Consider the following 21451-nt stretch of genomic DNA (forward strand, 5'->3'; position numbering starts at 1 on the left):
CAGAGGCTAATTTAAAAGAAACCCCTGCTTGCTATTTTCCTGGGTACCAGCTGGTCTTCTAACAGATGTTGAACACACCATTTAACGGAGATGCTATATATCAAAGTATACTGGACTGTCTCTCGTTTCTGTTTGAGTTATGACTTCTGCAGCAGTGTCAATGAATTGCAAGCTGTAATGATTGACCGTCTATATACCACGTTGATTTATAATAGCTGATTTGTCAAACTGGACTTTAAAACTCTGAATTGCAAGAGACATGTATTTTCCAACTAAGATTGAGGTCTCTGTGGTTGCAGGAGCAATTCTTCAGGTTAAAAGGTGATGGCCGCTCTCAGTTCCCTCTGAGAGCTATAGCAGCTAGGACGGCTTTGAGGCCCATTGACGTGGACGAACTGGAATGAAAAATAGAAGCAAATAATTCCGAAAGCTATGACGGGAGAATGATTTAGGAGACGGAGGAGGATACGAAGCAGAATGTTCTCAACTGGAATGCACATTGGCTTTCACAACATGGGCCTGGGCAGGCAGTCAAAACCAAAGAGAAATCTCCAAGCAGCTAGCAAAGTTACTTTCAACACACAGGTCAAACTAAAATATGTCATTTAAAAGTGTTATTCAATCCTGTCTAATCCGTTTAAACAAGGCTGCTCTAATTTTTTATCATGTTATGTAAAAGAATGGTAACTGTCCAAGTGTTGATTTGATCAAACTTCAGATTTATCTTTTCCAGCCATAAACAGCAAGTGTTTATAGTATAATTCCAGTAACAGGAAGCATGTTACTCAGACTGAGGCTCTGTGTGAGATCCACCCAGGACTGGACCAACTGTATAGCTCCAGCTAACACCATTGTTAAGTACCGGGGGTTGGGAGGACTGTAGGGGCCTCTAATCTGCTGGTATGTGTTGGTTGTTATTGAAGACGAAAGAGAGAGAGTGAGATAAAAGTGATGTCAATGTTTTCCTGTATCGCCCTGGTCCAGAAGAAAGCGTTAAACCATATGGCAGTGGCTTCAACCAAAATAAATGTTCGAAAGCCTCTTTTTTTTTATTGCATCAACATCTTGAGAAGTTTAGAGTGAGCGCATCTAAACAGGAAATATTAAAATCAGCCTTTTGATAGACCATATGTCATTGAGGGACAAACATTACATAATATTGTCTGCCGACTGCCAGAGAGGGATGGGATTGGCAATCGGCAGACTGTGGCTCATGCTACTATGCAGCTTAATCTGACGGGACAACAACATTCTTCCATGAGAACAAGACTTGAATGGGCCAGGTAGGAGAAGAAGGAGGAGCAGTGCAAGATTTAGGAGGTTTTTTTCCCAATAAAGCATGTGACTAACAGGAAAGTCATGGTGAAATAATCAAAATAAAGTAAAAACAGTAATAAACTGAATGTGATATGATACTAAAATAACAATAATAATAAAAAATTTTAATAATAAAATACACTATAACTGATTACACTAAAATACTTTTTTTTTTTTTATATAAATGATAACCAAAGACAAAATTAAAAATTATAATAGAATTCATTTGAGACTAGATTAGAGATTAGAATAAAGGAGCTGCTTCCAAGGATGAAATAAAAATCGTTAAACCATAAAAAACTAAGATCCATGTGCTTGATTTAACAACGACAGTAGCACAAGTATTGTGGAAAGCAGAAATGGTGTTGTTTAAAGGGTTAGTTCACCCAAAAATTTAAATTCTGTTGGCTCAGTAAGGTCTGCATTGACAGCAAGTTAATTTACACTTTCAATGCCCAGAAAGCTACTAAAGACATATTTAAAACAGTTCATATGACTACAGATGTTCAACCTTAATGTTATGAAGCGACGAGAATACTTTTTGTGCGCCAAAAAAGCAAAATAACGACTTTATTCGACAATATCTAGTGATGGGCGATTTCAAAACACTGCTTCATGAAGCTTCAAAGCTTTATGAATCTTTTATTTCGAATCAGTGGTTCGGAGTGTGAATCAAACTGCCAAAGTCACATGAACCATTGAAATTTCGAAACACTTATGACGTAATGAAGCCTCGTTTACTGAAATCACGTGGCTTTCACGCTCCGAACCACTGATTTGAAACAAAAGATTCGTAAAACTTCAAAGCTTCATGAAGCAGTGTTTTGAAATCGGCCATCACTAGATATTGTTAAATAAAGTCTTTATTTAGTTTTTTTGGCGCACAAAAAGTATTCTCGTCGCTTCAGAACATTAAGGTTGAACCACACAACTGTTTTATGTCTTTATCAGCTTTCTGGGCATTGGAAGTGTAAATTAACTTTCTGTAAATGCAGGCCTCACTGAGCCATCAGATTTTATCAAAAACATCTTAATTTGTGTTCTGAAGATGAACGAAGGTCTTACGGGTGTGAAATGACATGAGGGTGAGTAATTAATGACAGATTTTTCATTTTTGGGTGAACTAACCCTTTAAGCTGTTGCAAACAATGGATAAATGTTGAAATGTTTGTGCTGTACATTTATTTATGAGCAGCACAGGGCTTTCAGCTGGCATGGAGGAAAGCACATTTATTGTATGATTTTCTTTGTGCGATTTCAGCAATCCCATGACCCATTGGTGAGCCAGAACCAGAAGAGCTGCTGTAACATAAGCCTGCCTCATATTGCTCCTTAAAACAATGCCAAACAAGTTCTTCCAGAACGGGATGTTCCTACAACCAGCGTAACCTTACTTACTTTGATTTACAAAGTGTGAACACTAATAAAATTAAACTGGACTCTCACATAATGTCTAAGAAAGTTTTGTCTTCCTCCTCTGTCCACTGGATATGAACAGGTCCCAGATGAGATTTTTGAAACCAAACACTCTCATTGCAAATACCCAAATACTCAATGGCACTTTAGATAATGACAACTGACGCAGGTTCCAGGTACGCAGATCAGTCCCTGATCGATGGGGTCTACAGCTCCCACATAGAGTCTGCTTCTGTAATACAGCATTCAGTGGAACCAGCCAGGATCACACAAGTTAATGGTAATTAACCTAGCTTTAAGCCTTTTATGAGGTGAATAAAAATCAAACTCAGAATCTGATATGGGTAATTCAAAATATACTCACTGGCCCCTTTTTTTGGTATATCTTGCTAGCACCAGGTTTGGACCCCCTTTTGCCTTCAGAACGCCCTTAATTCTTTGTGGCATAGATTCAACAAGGTACTGGAAACATTCCTCAGAGATTTTGGTCCATATTGACATGATAGCATCACACATTTGCTGCAGATTTGTTAGCTGCACATCCATGATGCAAATCTCCCGTTCCACCACATCCCAAAGGTGCTCTATTGGATTGAGATCTGGTGACTGTGGAGGCCATATAGTAAACTCATTTACATGTTCAAGAAACCAGTTTGAGATGATTTGAGCTTGGTGACATGGTGAGTTATCCTGTTGGAAGTAGGGGTTGCACCGACTAATCGACTAATCGACTAATCGACTTTAATGCTCTTCCGTGATGCTTTAAGCATGACGTCGACTAATCGCTGGTCATAGCCTATAGAGGGCGCAGCAGGATAAAGTCCACATTTACGCTCCATATCCAGCAGTTACTGACAAATAAATGCATACTCCAATAGCGCTCCACAAGATATGTTTGATTATACCATCTGGATTCTTAATATTGATCGGATGAATGCTTGTTTTAAACAGCTTATTGTACACGTAAGTTAATCGCCATTCCAAACTGCGCTGTTACATTACGCACACGCATAGACAGTAGCGCGCAGATCGCGCGCGCTCACAGAATCATTCAGTAGCCGAGAAATGTATTGTCAACACTGTTCTGTGATTTCTCAATAAAATAGCTTAGAAACTGAAAAGTTCTAGCATATATTTCTTAGTAACTAAAACCCACAGCGTCACTAGAGAGAAAATGCCAGGTAGAATTAATTCACACACTCGCTCTCTCCATTCATATAAGTGTAATCTTTACTGTGCTACATTATCTCTATCTGATTTAGAACGAGCAGAAATCTGTGAGAAATATAACGACCTAAAGACAAAAGAACTGATAAAAATAAGCTGTTATGTAGGAGAAATATTTGTGGGCAGCGTCATATATGCCATAGCTGTGCACAAGGCAACCTCAGCTCGCCTCGAGGTTCAGACTTAGGGCTCGTTCACACATTTTTGCTTTCAAAGACGCAAGATGCGGGCAGTGGAATCGGGGGGAAAACGCAAGATCTCGAGACGCGTTTAAAAAAAAAAAAAAAAAAAAAAAAAAAAGTTGAACTGATTTGAACTTGAGCGCCGCGTTTTTAGAATGCCATATCATGCGCGAGACGCTGAAAAAGACGCAAGACATGAGCGCAACGGACATACATGTCTGTCTATAGCGCGTTTACATAGAAAAACAATGGAAAAGTAGCGCATTGGAATGGAAAAGCGCTTCTGTGTGAACAGCCCCTTATTTGTTCATTAATGACGTCATTGTCGACTAGTCGACGTCGACTCGACTTTAATCACATAAATGTCGACTTTAAAAAATCGGAAGTCGTTCAACTCCTAGCTGGAAGTAGTTATCAGAAGATGGGTATACTGTGGTCATAAAGGGATGGACATGGTCAGCAACAGTGCCATTTAAACAATGCTCAATTGGTACTAAAGGGCCCAAAGTGTGCCAAGAAAATTACATTACACCACCAGCCTGAGCTGTTGATATACAGTAAGGCAGGATGAATCCATGCTTTCATGTTTACACCAAATTCTGAACATACCATCTGAATGTCACAGCAGAAATGGAGACTCATCAGACCAGGCAATGTTTTTCCAATCTTCTATTGTCCAGTTTTGAGGAGCCCATGTGATTATAGCCTCAGTTTCCTGTTCATAGCTGACAGGAGTGGCACCCGGTGTTGTGTTCGTCTGCTGTAGCCCATGTGCTTCAAGGTTCGACGTGTCGTGCGTTAAGAAATGCTCTTCTGCAGACCTCGGTTGTAACGAATGGTTAATTGAGTTGCTGTTGCCTTTTTATCAGCTCGAACCAGTCCAGCCATTCTCCTCTGACCTCTGGCATCAACAAGGCATTTTCACCCACAGAACTGTCACTCACTGGATGTTATAGCATATTATTTAATATAATGTAAATATATTATAATAAAACAAAAGTTTATATAATGATGCCTTTTTGGTAACATTTCAAATCACTGAAAAGAAAAGGGATATATTTGTCACCATATTTTTAGAAGCACTCATTTGAGGTGTTGATCAAACCTACACTATTCTCAACATTTTCTCCATCAGTGCATATGTGACCTATGGAGACTCAAGTGGCCGTATACCCACTGGAGTCCCTATAGGTTACGCATGCGCTGATAGCTCTGAATCCTGGAACAGAACCTCATCCGGAGCAGTTTATGTTCAGAGTTGCTATAGATGCTTACCCTGAAAGTTACCTCTATTTTTGGACCCAAAAGCTGAGGTTATCTGCTTACTTACAGGTAGGCCTATGTCACATAACCTGCTTTCTGGAATACCCCCCCAGCTCTTCTGTCCATGTTGACCAGGAACTCAGAAACTCATGAGTCACAGAGGAGCTCTATTTGTGAGCACTGTGATGATGCATGTGCTAAATTTAGCTGTAAAAACAACAGCAAAGTACTGTAGAAATGAGAAACCAAGCAGTGAAAGATGTTAATGACACATGAGCATGATGTACCATACAGTCAAGAACAGAATGATATTTGCTAAAAGTTTGTGCCTAACTCTTTTGGATCTTGGACTCTTGCCTTTAACTTTGTCTATGTTACATAAACAGGCAACTAATCAAAGCCATTCTGAATTAGAAGCAGATTTCTGGACTAACCACAGAGGAAACTGAAGTTACATCCAGTTCCTATCATTTTACTGTCACAGTTTCACTGGCTCCGCGGTGAAACAGACCTGTTGTTCGAATACGATAAACATACACAAAATATGTGTCAAAACACTGCCTTTATATATGTTTTTAATTAAATGGGCTTGTTGTGAGTCAACGGCTGTCAGCGTCGCATTATTTAAGTTTAGCGCGAAGCTTTAGTGCCACCCAGTGGACAACAAAGTGCAAACTGTGCTCAATGCAGGATCACATCAGAAACGCTCAACCCAGTGCAACTGTGGACTTCTGACGGTGAATCGGGGATTAATTCATGTTCCAGCGATTTCACAATAAATCCACATAAAAAGCAGTGTACCTCATGGGTATGTATTTTCATTAAATTACCTCATCAGAGAACCACAAACTTCTCCAGAAATACTCCATTGACTGAGAAATACGCCACGTGGGATTTGGCTTTCCAGATGCAAATTGCAAATCATGAGTTACTTTTACTGCAGTTTATTCGGAGGCTCAACAGTTGACTTATCAAATTAAAAATCAACCAAAAGCTGTGTTGGGTAATGTGGTCTTGTGCGCCATCTGGTGGCGATGCGGCGCACCCGCAGCACGTGCCTGCCTTATTCTTGGGTCACCGTGATTTTGCCAAGTAAGACATGTTCCTGGATCAACATATTTTGTTGATCCTGGAACAACATTCTTGTCTGAAAATTTAGTCATAACCCCATTCCTACCCCTAAACCTATCCCTACCCATAATTTATCCCTAAAATCAGAGGGAAATGATAGGTGAATAACACTGACGTAGAAGCACCTAACCCTGGTTGTAAGCCTAAACTTTACATAAACTGTAAACTTTTCCCTCAAATCTGATTGGTCTATTGGAATGTTGTTCCAGGATCAACAAAGATGTTGATCCAGGAACATGTTGTACTTTGTAAAATCAAGTTCACCCTTATGCCTTACGGTCGGACTCTGAGAAAAAGATTTGTAACACCATCTAAAATATTCATAACTTATTTTATAGCTTATTTTCTGGTATACCTGAATATTATAACACTAATATACGTTCTTTTCCAAGGCCAAGCATAGGTTGTAATAACGAACAGATATAGAGGAGACTAATAGGGGCTAGTTGTCACTTTTTTTTTTACTCTAGTGAATATTTCTCAGGGTGGGTTTATTTTCTAAAGTCAATTTCTGTATAGTAATGTACCTTAAGGTCTTGGATACAAATAATAATTAGATAAAAACCAGAAATTAGAAATGTTGAAGTACTAACATTACTAAAACAGAAATAAAAATAAATCTAAAAAGTATAAAAAAATATAAAATATAAAAAAATGTCAAAAAGTACATAAAATGACTAAAACTAACAAAAACTGAAATATAAAAATGCTAATTCAAAATATTAATAAATACTATAGTAGTATCAATACCAAAATAACAAGTTAATTACATTCCAAGGCAATTATAAACCCATATTTATGAATCACAGCTTATATGAAAACAGTGTTGATAGTGTCTGAAATGTCCTGAAGATCCTGCCCAGAACAGATCGTGTGCATGTGAAAGGAAACAACTGGAGACAGACAAATATTTTTCTCATTTTATTGAACACAAGAATTTTTTTGACAGAATGAAGTCAGATTTTGTTGTTGGTTAGTATTTACAGCAGTGGCAGTGGGGGGAGAGAGGTGGAAGTGACATTTGATTTGTATAAATCTGTATACAGCTGTGAGAAGGGCCTCTCAGTTGGGTATGAAGGGATGGATGTCTTATAAAGGTCTGAGATGAGAGTGAGATGACGAGAGATGCTTTTGGAAACAATCGTTTGTCTTTAAAGTGGCATGATGGCACGATTGCGGCGGTAAACCGTGTGTAAACGTACAAAAAAATTGGTCCCATATTAAATGGCAGTATGAATCAAAAGCTTGTTTTTCAGAGAGATCACAAGGAAGAGCTTGTATGCCTTCCGGTAAAGTTTCTACAAGCCTCTCAGATGCTTATTAGACTGGAAACACTTTCAAATAACTTTCAGTATTAATAATTACATTACACATGCTTAACAGAACACAAACGTACATTCAAAGACTTTGAAGTGTCATGAAACGATTATTTATATAATGTCATATAACTGTTAATGAACTTACGGATCTGTTACATAATGTTTAACGACTTAATAATGAAAGTTATTAAAACGTGTTACCGTCCAACGCCATGAAAGCACTTCATGTTTGACTTGTAAAAGTCAAAATGTATGAATGACGAGTTCACTGACATTCAGAAAAATGTACAACAAATAAAGCCTTTGACATTTTCAGCTAATTAGCAATTCAATTGGTAACCTTAACACCAGTTCAGAATACATCGCATGCTTATTTCAGGTTTAAAAATAGGCATTGGACCAAATGGGATGAACAAGTGATTTTGAAATTAATGGCGGGTGAGCAGACAAAATTCATCGAGACAGTTTTCTGTGTGAATATATTTATATATGTATATATATATATATATACGTCTTATTTTGCATCAGTTAAATAGAGGCATGTTGTCGAGAATTTAAAAGTCAAGTTTTAAAGAAAACCACGATCCATTTACACCCTCAGACCCAGAAGACCAAGTGACGACACATTTGAGCAAAAAACAAAACTATTATTTTCACAGTTTACAGATCTGGACCATCTGACAGCGGCGGGGTATGTTGTCACAGAGACAACCGCAGGCCTGCATACGAGAGGATGTTTATATTGAAGGCACCAACTCATTTTGTGTCCGTATTTCACTTCTGCTGCCATTGTGTTTTTTTTTTTTTTACATCGTTTTTTTTTTTCTTATCATGATGAACATCATTTGAACTAACAGCTACGGCTTTCACAACCTATGGAAACTTTTTTTTATACTAGTACAAAGAACACACTGTATTCACACTAGGATTTTCACGCATTCACAGTGCACAAGCTTGCAGCCTAAAGAATGAGAAACACTGTACAAAAAAAGTCAGGCTGAATATTCTTTATGCTACGATCCACACCGGAGTACTATGGCTTAAATAAAAAATAAAACCAAGAATTTGGCCATTTAAGACATGAAAAAACAACAACAAACATTTTAATTTTTTATCAGTATCAAAGGGGCACTACTTCATTTTTTTAATGCAATGTTTATCAATGTGGGCAAATGCCAGTGGAGAAACCTTACGGGACGATCCGTGAGTGTTACACACAGCTGTGCGCCTGATGTTTTGGTTAGGCCACGAGTGCAACAACTGTCTCTTCATGTAATGCAGCAGCGGTGCTTGTACTGAACTACCTAAAGGAGCCGTTTGATCCATATCTAAGAGCTCCGGGTTGTTCCTAATGTTTTTTTAAAAAGACTTGCGGGACATTTTTAAGCGAGGATCACAGCGGGAGGCCACTTTGACTCTCAATCTTGCTTTAAAGACCTAAAGTAAATGGAAGAAACCCTAAGGTTCAGGGGAAATGGGATGCATTGTAATATGAAAGAAAAAAGTAGTGGTGATTTGTATAACCCTGACCACTAGTTCAGACCTCTACCCTGTGTAATCTTTTGTCTCAGGTTTGCAAACGGCGTGTTAAAGGGATAGTTCACCCAAAAATGAAAACGCTGTCATCATTTACTCGCCCTCAAGTTGTTCCAAACCTGTATGAATTTCTTTGTTCTGCTGTACACAAAGGAAGATATTTGGAAGAATGTTTGTAACCAAACAGATCTCGGCCCCCATTGACTGCCATAGTATTTTTTTCCTCTTATGGTAGTCAATGGGGGGTTAGGTTACAAACATTCTGAGAAAATATTTTTTCCAAACCTGTATAAATTTTTTTGTTCTTCTGAAGAATGTTTGTAACCAAGCAGATCTCGCCCCCCATTGACTACCATAGTAGGAAAAAAGTACTATGGCAGTCAATGGGGGCCGAGATCTGTTTGGTTACAAACATTCTTCCAAATATCTTCCTTTGTGTACAGCAGAACAAAGAAATTTATACAGGTTTGGAACAACTTGAGGGCGAGTAAATGATGACAGAATTTTCAGTATTGGGTGAACCATCCCTTTAATGTGGGATTTTAGAGTAAAATGCTGTAAACACTCAGGGAATAAAACAAACAATCAAAAAAGGACATATAGAAAAATAATTCGGCAAAGCAAGCATGCTAAAAATCTATCGCTAACTCTGAAAAAATAACGTGAAAAATAAAATAAAATAAAATAAAAAGGCGGTTGCTTTTGTACATTATTTAAACACAAGTAAAACATCAAAACTGTTCCCAAAAACATTATTATGTGGCAGACAATAACGATGGCAATACTGCATGTAATAAGACAAAACATAACTGAAACAGCACTGTGGTCTGAATGTGTGAAGGCAAAATCTACGGTTCCTCATGGTGATTCATTTCTCATACTGAACATCTTTGAAAGACACTGATCTTACTCAGACAGGTTGAGGAGAGTGAGACTAGAGGTGAAGGATTTTTCCCTCTTGCGTTTATGAAAGAAATGTTTCAATAGTAATAACAAATGAAAAGTAAAAAATAAAAGGCATGTGCGCAAACTCTTTAGGCGCTCTATACATCAACAGATGTGTTTTGTTCTGCGAACTCAAAGAAGACACTGAAGAAAGAAACCCTTGTATTTGAGACGTGGTGGTAGTGGAGGTGTGGTGCTGTCTGTCTGCGACTGTCGCCGATTCCGGATCACGCTTTGCTCTCGTTGCCGTTCGTCTGAGGGGCTTCATTGGGGACTGTCTTCACCTCCGCCGGAGTTTTCTTTACGTCTGTCTCTGGCGCTTTGCTTTTGTCATCTACGATGGTTTTTCCACTGGGGGAAAAAGAGAAGAGAAGATCATCAGCAGTGTCTTTCAGTCCTCTGTTTGGCTGCTTCCTCTCTTTATACTGTTTCTAAGGATCGGCTCACCCAAAAATGAAAGTTCTGTCATGATTTATTTACCCTCATGTTCTACTAAACCTGTATGAGTTTCTTTCTTTCTTCAGTGGAACACAAAAGATAAAGAATATCCTAGGCATTCTATACAATACAACATGACAAACCAGAAAAGGATCATAAAAGTGTCCCAAATGACTCATGTTTATTGTAAGTCTTATATGATAACATTGTGCGATGAAAATCTTGACATTAGCCCTAGGTTACATTCATGAGATTCATGAGAAAAGTAGCAATGTCTTGACTTGTGAAGGTATGATACAGTTGAGTCAAATCTTGCCAATGAATCAGTTGAATGAATTAAACTGATCTAATGTTTTTGTCCTTTAAAGGCACACTATGTAAACTTTCGCCACTAGAGGTCGCTTATTCAAAACAAAGGCGTAGCTTGGTGATGCCCTGATTTCGCAGAATCATGGGAGGTGCTGTCTTCACGTCTACAGCCGTGGAAAAGAATCGGGATAGGACTCGGGCAGAAATCATATTCATAGATGAGATTATTAACGTTACTGTAGCATGAAGCAGAGCGAGGCCAAGTGCTGTGCGAGCAGAAACGTATATGGGGTAAAGCAGTGCTGTTTTATTATATTAGATACATTTGTGTGTTGAAAGTTGTTATAGTGTTACTCTGTGTTCGCTTAGCGACTATTATGAGACACTTGTTGCACACTGCAGTAAGCTAGATCAATATTAGGCATGGTAAAACATGGTACTCGCTGTAAATCAAGAAAATGAGATTTAAACATTAAGACTTACTGTGTTGAGCTATATAACATGATTAGTTTTCTGTCGATGAATGTATCCAAACAGTTGCTCACCTTTCTAATAAAACACATAATATATTAAAGCGTCTTTGGTGTTTCCATGGTTTCTACAAAATAAAACCAGAAACCGAGGGTAACGCGCGTATGATGTCATTAATAGGCGACGCACGGACACGGTCCATGTCCTGGTTAAAATTGCTTATTTTTCTGGATTTAAACATTCTTGGAAACATTTGGGATAATGCAAGTACACAAGTAAACAAAAAAAATAAAATAAAAAAATAACATTGTTCTAGTGGTTTTTGGATATTTAAATCCAAAAAATATTACATATTGTGCCTTTAAGTCCTTTTATGCTCTCTAAAGCTGCATTGATACAGTAAAAACAGTAATATTGTGAAATATTATCACAATTTAAAATAATTTCTATTTTAATATATTATACAATATAATTTAGTATTTAAAGATGGCAGAGCTGAATTTTCAGCTTCATTACTCCAGTCGTCAGTGTCACATGATCCTTCAGAGATCATTCTAATATGCTGATTTGCTGCTCAAAAACATTTCTTATTATATAAAAGTATGAATTGTATATAGTGTGTATATAGTGCATGAGTCATATGGACCACTTTTAGGAAGCTTTTGTTTTAAAGCTTGAAAGCTTCATTTCCCATTCACTGTAACTGTATAGAAAAAAAGCAATCAGTACATAATTAAACATCTTTTTTATGTCCCACAAAGGAAACAAAGTCATACATGTTTGAAATGACATGAGGGTGAATAAATGATAACATATGTTCATTTTCGGGGTGAACTGTCCCTTTAAGATTTGAGGGAACAGACTTCAGTGTAGCCAATCAATTTCACAGCTTATCATAAGCTAACATTAAAGATTATTCATGAGCATGTATGAAGACAGAGGAACAGTGCATGCAGGTATGATTCATATGATTCCTAATATTGACTAAGATAACGCTTGCTGTGAACAGTAAGAGCAGGACATTGGTGCAGAGAGCCCTTCTGCTGCATAGACTCCGCTGCAGAGACAATCCTCATAAACTACATAAATGTTAACCTCTCCCTTCGCGCTTATTGCCTGTGTAATAGTTTGTTGATACACAGAGCTCTTGTCTCTTGGGGTCGGACTGAAGCAAAAGGCATAATAATAAATAATAAATCATAAATAAATGAAAATCATCCGCTGCAAACTGCCTATTACTGAATATTTTACAGGCACATAGACATTTGTTCTCAAGGGAGCTGACAGGGCACATAGTGGACCTTGAAAAAAAGTAAGTTTACTTAAATTATTTCGCAGTAGGCTGATTCTTTCCGAGCGCTGATAATTCCTGTAATGGAATTGACTGTACTGGTGTGCCAAATCATTCATAAATGCATAATGAACCATGAAAATTAAAGATGAGCTTTGCTGGCAGGGAATCGAGAGGGACAGTCCCTGTCACATTTCTAACACGTTCCCTTCAGTTCTATTTTTAGTACACCTGCCCTGCTGCGGGGCTGATATCAGCGGTGAATGACTGTTCATTATATTCATCAAATGTGCCCGGACAGCAATGACAGCCGGCAGCTTCTTTCATGCAGTGGTGTGAGACCAACAGTGGCGGTTTCGAGCTCTCTCGGATACGGCAAAGTCACAGAGAGGCTTTGTTTAAAAGAGAATGGGTGTAGCGAGGTGAGGGTGTCTCACTTTACTATCTACACGATCTCGGTGGTACGACACAAGAGCCGACTGCTCTGCTGGTGTCCGAGGTCTGAGCTGTTTGTCCCACAGCTGAATGTCATTACACTCATCACAATAAAGTTATCTGATCACATTCTTGGCTCTTATGAAGAGCGGCCAAGTGTGCAGAGTCTCGCTGAATGACTGTGGCAGACACAAAGCTTCATTATTCCTTCTGAGTGAGCAGTGGTACTGCAAGCAAACCTTAGAAGAACAGGACAAACGCGAGCTGTCATTTGTCAGTTTGCATCCACTGCGAAATATCTTGCAAAGTGCAAACTCTCATTCTTGAAAGAGGAAAAAACTCTGACTTTAGGCATCTTGAGAGTCTAAAGATGGCAGATTGAATTCTATTGATATTCTGCAGGTTCTGTGAAAACCAGGGAAGAGCTCAGGTAGCTGAATATCTACAGATGGAGCCAATAAGCCCAGGTGGCAGCCAATGAGAGGCAGCTTCCCTGGAGTGTTCCAGCTCAAATTAGACAAGTGAGCCGAGCTGAGAGAAAGAGAGAGAGAGAGAACAAGCCTGACTTGCTGACTGGGATGGCTGGGCCATACATAGAAAGTGCAAACTACAGAGCACAAATGGAAGTGGGGAAAACAAAGTCTCTGGTAAATATTTAACAAACGCCATGCTCCTGTTAATTCCCTGCTGGAAGTCTTGGCTGACTATTTAACAGCCGATTTTCTCTGTACTTCACAACTGAGCAAGAGAGAGAGCGCGCTACTGAGGAGGCTGATTCGCGCAATTCTGGAGACGCTGCTACTTCTGGCTCCATTAGGCACTTCTACAAAGCTAGCAGGACTGAATCTGTCAGATGTGAAATGTTCGTTTAATTTTGTAATACGCACCAATGAAAGAATGAAACCACTGCTATTTAGAGGCACTGATATGATGCAAATGTGCTATAAAATAATGGTGCTACATTTTGCTGTGAATTTTAACTACTATCATTCTGGCGTTTCTGGCGCATTCAGAGGCATGGACCAAATCCACACAGATCTTGTGTCAGATGGAGAACAAGTCCAGGTTGGATTTGGCAAAGTTTCCAAAGTTCATGGCAGAGAATCTTTGGAATATATTCAAGAGATTTGTTTGAGGCTGTTTGGATCAACTAAACAAGACACTAATTTAATTTGTGTTGTCTTCACAATGTTTCACAAAGACATTGTTTTCAGTAACAACTGAATGCTGGTTTATTAATGTGGTGCAGGTGATTGCATATTTACACTACCATTCAAAAGTTTAGGGTGTGCAGGTTTTGGAAAGAAGTCATTTGATCAATTTTTTTTTTTTTTTTTTTTTTTTAGAATTTTTTACTTTTACTTTATCGGAATGGTATGAAACTTGGTAAAGGTCTTGGCACTTGCTATGTGAACAAAAAAGAAAAAAAAAAAAAAAAAAACATGGACAAGGAATGATTCAAAAAGGTTAAATGATCCTGAAAAAAATAGTCATACTTGTGCTCCTCATGGTCAAAAATGACCACACTGGAAATGAGTGGGAGACGAATTTCATCTAGTGAAAACTTTTGGTACTGCGGCCAAACAAAATCTTACTGAAAGCTCATATTTTGAGATATCAAGCTCAAATTTGGAACATAACTTGTTTAGATTTATGTCTTTGATTTTCTTGCAGTTTTAAAAGTGAAAAGTAAAAAGTGTCTTTGAAAATAGATATTTCATATAAAAATTGAAAATTGTATTTTTGTGCATTTTTCACAACAATAAATATGAAATTCTGTAACTTTTTTAAGTAAACTTTTTTTAAAAACTTTTTTCACTTCAGTAATAATTTAGAAAGTGTCATTTTCAGGTCTATGCTCAAAAAGTGAATAAATGGATTATAACTATAGCGTAAATATAATTTAGTACCATAAAATCCCCTAAAAATACAAAATATTAAATAAAAAACATTATTATAACTAAAATAAAGTACATTAGTACATTCATTTCATTGAAATAAAAAAATAAATAAATAAAATGAAGAGCACGATTAAGAAACATTTTTTAACTATTATCAATGGAACACTTGTGCTGCTTAATATTTTTGTGGAAACTATGATACATTTTTTTTCTTTTTTTTCTTTTTCAAGATTTTTCTAGACCCCAAACTGTTGAAGGGCAGTGTATCTGCTCCTAAGCATCACATGCAAAAAGTTAACTGAACTGTGATTGATGTTTACATGACAATCAGACACACTTTTTTCTGTCTAACTCAGTGATTCTTTTGGATAGAATAAACCAACTGGAATATTATTATTAAATCCAACCATCCAACCATATAAAATCTAATAATGAAATAATAGTAATTTTCTCTATAATTAAACAACAGTTTTTTTTAGTATTTTTTAGACTTTGTTCTTTACAAACTTCTATTCTTAATATATTTAAAGATACAGTATTTTACCATTTGGTTGAAACAAATTGCAAGTTAAATACAGAGTTGTTTTTATTTTACCTCCACAGTGCACCTTTAATGAAAATATTTTTCACTGCTGTTTTTTTCCTCAGTGTTTGTTACCAATAATAACCTTGTTGACTTGATCTGTACATCAGCTGGCCATTTGAAGTTGGCCATTTCACCCACGGGGCCACAAATGACACTGCACCTCGTCTGCTGTGTTAATGTAATTACAATGATCATACATTAGCCTTCTCTAAGACGGTCCTTTTTTCAATAGCACCATTAAGGCTGCTAATTTATTTCTCACTGTCCTTTTCAGCTTTGAAAGCCATCATTTAAAATCATCAGCTGTGGAATTGTGCCATTTGCGATTGCGAGGCTCATTGTGAGGCTCTGCCAGCGATAATGGCGGAATCAATTAGCTCGCCCTGAAAAACAAAACCAAAAGAACAAATTTACACATTTATAATGCTGGTGTGTTTTGAAACGCCGTCCCTGAACAGTTTTTTACTGAGGTGCAAATAAACCCGCACAAGCTGTCTCAGCGTACCAAGTCATCTTTCATTTGAATACGAAAGGGAATACGCCGAGATGGAAGATACAGGAGGAACCTGATGAAATTCTGATATGACATTAAGAAGTGACAAGAAAGTGAGTGAGTTATACAAGGAGGAAGGGGGGTGATGAAGAACACAGGTGAGAAAGTGGAGATGGTTAAGGACAGGGACACAAACACAACTAAACATCTACAGGTGGCCATACTCGTCCTGGTTGGGTGCGGACGGTGTGCTGGAGGACTCGCTGGAAGGCTTGCCCAGCGCATCCTTGGCAAGGTCACTATCTGTGGTCTGGTGGGCTCCTCCCTGTACCTGAGAGTCCTTACTTTGGGGGGGATTGGCCGGATCAACAGGGCTCTGGCCAGCGGCTTTGGCCAGATCTGCAGGGGTTGAATCAGACGGCTGGGGGGCTTCTAAGGACTTTGAGGTTTGACTGGAGGGCGTATCGCTCAGGTCCACCAGAGGGGCCACGGCTGCAGGAGCAGCTTGCGGGGAGGTGGGAGAGGTGACGATGGGTTTGGGGGTGCTGGATTGGGGAGTAGGTTTAGGGGCCGCTTTAGGGTCGGCCGCAGGGGCGGTGCTTGAGGTAAGGGTGGTGCTATCGCTAGCAGGACTGTCAGTGGCGGGGTCTGAGTTAGTGGTTACAGAGGGAAGCAAGTCCACTACTGTTGCTGTGGTGTCAGCAGCGTGCCTGTGAGGACAGCGGGAAGAGAGCAAGAGGAGAGACGGGGGAAAAGAGATCCACACAAAGAAAAAGGAGGGGGAGAGGAGGGAGGGAAGGAAAGCCAAAGCAAAATACACATACACAAGTAAGTCCAACATGCATTTCAAAATAAAACATACCATGTTAGGTAATCGCAAAACGTGAGGGGTGTGTAGTATCTAAAGAATTAAACTACCACAGAGAGACTGTTGAAGGAGATGTTAATAAACAAGAGCAGACATGGATTGAGTGTGTGTGTTTTAGGGACTCACTCGGGGTCCGTCAGAGGGGTGGTCTCATTGGGTTCAGTGGGGCCTCCTCCCTCATGGTTTGGTGTGCGCTCTTCCTCAGTTCTTACCTCCACAATGGGCTCCTTAGACTCATCCTTACTGTAAAAGATGACATGCTAGAGTTACCAAGATAAACAAATATCACAAATGGCTCACAAATATGCCCTGAACATTGTTGGCTAACATACAGCAGATCAGGATTTGTTAAAATTAGCAGCATCAGTTAAAATGGATTTGCAGTTATAATCAAATCAGTATGTCTCGCACCACATGGCATCATTTCCTGGCAAAAGTGTATTTATATTAATTTACAGCTGTTATAGAGTTAAAATAAGAAATGTAAGGACAAAAATTCTTGAAAAACATACGGTACTTAAAAAGCTATTATCATATTTATTTAACAATTGTCAGCAGGGCAGGTAACGAAAAAATTATATTACATGAAAAATGTTAATTTATTTTATTTGGATATATGTAACCCCTCCTGTTCGAACTGCCCGCTCTAAGTGGGACTTGAACCCAGGTCCACCGGCATGGGAGTCGGGCGCTCTAACAAGGAGGCTAAAGACCACAGTCTCTAGTGTCAGTCGCTAGAGCTTCTCTTGAGATCAGGGGAATGAGGTTTACACGTACAGCTCTTACTGGCCTACGTCCATTACATTCACCCCCCTAAACTTCACTCTCATCCGGGTCAAGGCACCAATGTAACCCCTCCTGTTCAAACCGCCCGCTCTAAGCAGGACTCAAACCCGGGTCCGTCCGCATGGGAGTCGGGTACTCTAACAATGAGGCTAAAGACCACAGTCTCTAGCGTCAGTCCGTTACATTCATGATAAACAGCGCTTTTAAAACCATATTTTTTTTACACATTTATATGCGTTTATCATGTTTGTGAAACTGATGACAGTTCAAAAAATATTATTTCATGAAAAATGTTTTATAAAATATGATGCTAAAAATAGCTTATTTTGTAAAACTGCTGGCAGGGCAAGTAAAAAAAAAATCTATTAAAATATAAATATACTTACTGAAAATTATTTTCTGAAACGTAAAACAGTATGGTGTTATAAATAATACAGGTGCATCTCAATAAATTAGAATGTCGTGGAAAAGTTCATTTATTTCAGTAATTCAACTCAAATTGTGGAACTTGTGTATTAAATAAATTCAATGCACACAGACTGAAGTAATTTAAGTCTTTGGTTCTTTTAATTGCGATGATTTTGGCTCACATTTAACAAAAACCCACCAATTCACTATCTCAATAATTTAGAATACTTCATAAGATCAATAAAAAAAAAAGACATTTTAAACAAATGTCAGGCTTCTGAAAAGTATGTTCATTTCTATGCACTCAATACTTGGTTGGGCCTCCTTTTGCATGAATTACTGCATCAATGGAGGCAATCAGCCTGTGGCACTGCTCAGGTGTAATGGAAGCCCAGGTTGCTTTGATAGAGGCCTTCAGGTCATCTGCATTTTTGGGTCTGGTATCTCTCATCTTCCTCTTGACAATACCCCATAGATTCTCTATGGGGTTCATGTCAGGCGAGTTTGCTGGCCAATCAAGCACAATAACACCATGGTCATTGAACCAGCTTTTGGTACCTTTGGCAGTGTGGGCAGGTGCCAAATCCTGCTGGAAAATGAAATCAGTATCTCTATAAAGCTTGTCAGCAGAAGGAAGCATGAAGTGCTCTAAAATTTCCTGGTAGATGGCTGCGTTGACTGTGGACTTCAGAAAACACAATGGACCAACACCAGCAGATGACATGGCAGCCCAAATCATCACTGACTGTGGAAACTTCACACTGGACTTCAAGCAACATGGTTTCTGTGCCTCTCCACTCTTCCTCCAAACTCTGGGACCTTGATTTCCAAATTAAATGCAAAATTTACATTCATCTGAAAAGAGGACTTTGGACCACTGAGCAACAGTCCAGTTCTTTTTCTCCTTAGCCCAGGTAAGACGCTTCTGACGTTGTCTTTGGTTCAGAAGTGGCTTGGTACGTGGAATGTGACAGTTGTAGCCCATTTCCTGAAGACGTCTGTGTGTGGTGGCTCTTGATGCACTGACTCCAGCTTTAGTCCACTCCTTTTGAAGCTCTCCTAAGTTCTTAAATCGGCTTCGCCTGACAATCTTCTCAAGCCTGCAGTCATTCCTTTCACTTGTACACCTTTTCCTACCACACTTTTTCCTTCCAGTCAACTTTCCATGAATATGCTTTGGCACAGCACTCTGCGAACAGCCAGCTCTTTCAGCAGTGACCCTCTGTGGCTTACCCTCATTGTAGAGGGTCTTGATGATCATCTTCTGGACAACTGTCAAGTCAGCAGACTTCCCCATGACTGCTGTTGGGATTACTGACCTAAACCCAGTATTTATACCCTGAGAATGGTAATTTAATAGAACTTGAAATTAAATATTCTAATAATTTGAGATACTGATTTTTTGATTTTGATGAGCAGCAAGCTGAAATCATCAAAATGAAAACAAAAGAGTCTGGAAATATTTTACTTTATGTCTAATAAATCTAGAATATATTTAAGTTTTACTTTTTGAATTAAATTACAGAAAAAAAAAAAATTCTAATTTATTGAGATGCACCTGTATATGGTTGAGGCCTTCGGTGCAATAAAATTATGTGAAAGTCTGGATATAATAACTAGCTAGATTTAAAAAAAAACAAAAAAACACCAGGTTTTCTTGAAACACATTTTTCAATGGCTACTAAAACAGAGGCAACCAGAGGCATCTTCTCATTCCTAAACAGCATGCACCTCTCCTCCTCTTCTCTTATCTTAACACTGCTGCCATGAGCCAATATTCACATCATTCTCATTCATGAAGTCAGATATGTCACAATCAGCCCTGCCTCAAGCCCTCCTCTAGAGCTGATGGGGGTGATAATAATGGGAGAGCAGTGATGGATGACGTTATCGGACAAGGGAACACACACAGATGAGAGGGGAAGGAAAAGACAGGCTCACGTGAAAGCGGCTTTTCCCTCCTCGATATCCTTGCCCTTGGCAGAGGGCCCAGACTTGCCGCAGAAGTTGACAGCGATGCACATGAGGAGGCCGCACTTGTTGAGGAAGTAGCATGTGACATCCACACCGAAGAGGAGCAGGATGAAGACCACGATGAGGATGCCCACAATAGCCCCGGTGCCCAACCCTGAGCTGGTTTCTTTAGGAAGGAGGAAGAGAAGAAAGTCAAAACGAAATGATGTCATTGCAGGCTTTAAAGTGTGAGGCTTTTCCACAGTGCCATAGTGATCTAAGCAATCTAGAAAATCACTACATTTATATACAATCTATTGGTTGTACTACTTTAAGATGAGGTGAAGAGACTGGTTTGTTGAAGGCAGTTAGAACTAAAGCCAATACACACCAATAGTAACCACATTAGGGTGAATTCACTAAACAATATTTTGACATACTCTTAAAACCTGCATCTTTTTCACTAACCACCAGCAATCAGTTAACCAGGTACTAAATGTGCTGAAATGTACTGCTTTGTGTTTCAATTAAAGAGATAATTCACCCAAAAATGATTATTCTGTCATCATTTACTCACTCTCATGTCTTTCTAAACCTGTATGACTTTCTTTATTCTGTGGAAGATTAAAAAAAAAAAACTGTTTCAACAGTTTATCTCCATACATTGAAAGTCAATGTGATGCAAAACATCACTGGACATCCATTGACATCCATTATGTGGACAAAAAAGGAGACATTTTTTAAAATTTGTTCAAGCAGAACAAAATACATACAGGTTTTAAATGACTTGAGGGTGAGTAAATGATAGCATTTTAATTTTTGGGTGACCTACCACTTTAAGTCATTGTTTTAAGTGCAAACACGTCCTCCTTTATGTGTAAATTAGGAATTATTTTAGATTGAACCTCACAAAATGTAATATCACGCCTTCCATGAACGGTTAACAGAATTTTATATGTTTGTGTACATTTTCTATTAATCAAAGAAGCAGTGATTTATCAAATGATCAACAAGAGATAGTGAAACGCATTATAACCGGGCGTATGTCCAAATGCGCGTAAATGAGTCCCTTTTACACATTTTAAAGAGGTGCTTGGATCACAGTGATAAAACCATGCTGTACAGTTCCAGAAAAGAACAGGAATTGCGCAGTGCAAATAGCACAGATTTTGTGGG

At 38.6% G+C, this 21451-nt stretch overlaps 1 protein-coding gene across 8 annotated transcripts in view; it reads right to left on the minus strand.

The window, feature by feature from the left end:
* Positions 1-7444: 7444 nt before the first annotated feature.
* Positions 7445-21451, minus strand: part of ncam1a (neural cell adhesion molecule 1a) — a 255652-nt gene continuing 241645 nt past the window's right edge. For 5 of the 8 annotated variants that reach the window (XM_051876836.1, XM_051876831.1, XM_051876832.1 and 2 more), the window contains 4 exons: positions 20264-20462; positions 17255-17371; positions 16485-16970; positions 7445-10687 (listed from right to left, as the gene is read on the minus strand). In XM_051876836.1, coding sequence (XP_051732796.1) covers positions 10564-10687; positions 16485-16970; positions 17255-17371; positions 20264-20462 — 926 coding nt within the window. In that variant the 3' untranslated portion in view covers positions 7445-10563. The remainder of the gene's footprint in view (positions 10688-16484; positions 16971-17254; positions 17372-20263; positions 20463-21451) is intronic. The other 3 variants (XM_051876837.1, XM_051876842.1, XM_051876838.1) reach the window with 1 other exon arrangement.

The sequence above is a fragment of the Ctenopharyngodon idella genome, chromosome 21 (assembly GCF_019924925.1).
Source record: "Ctenopharyngodon idella isolate HZGC_01 chromosome 21, HZGC01, whole genome shotgun sequence".
NCBI lineage: Eukaryota > Metazoa > Chordata > Actinopteri > Cypriniformes > Xenocyprididae > Ctenopharyngodon > Ctenopharyngodon idella.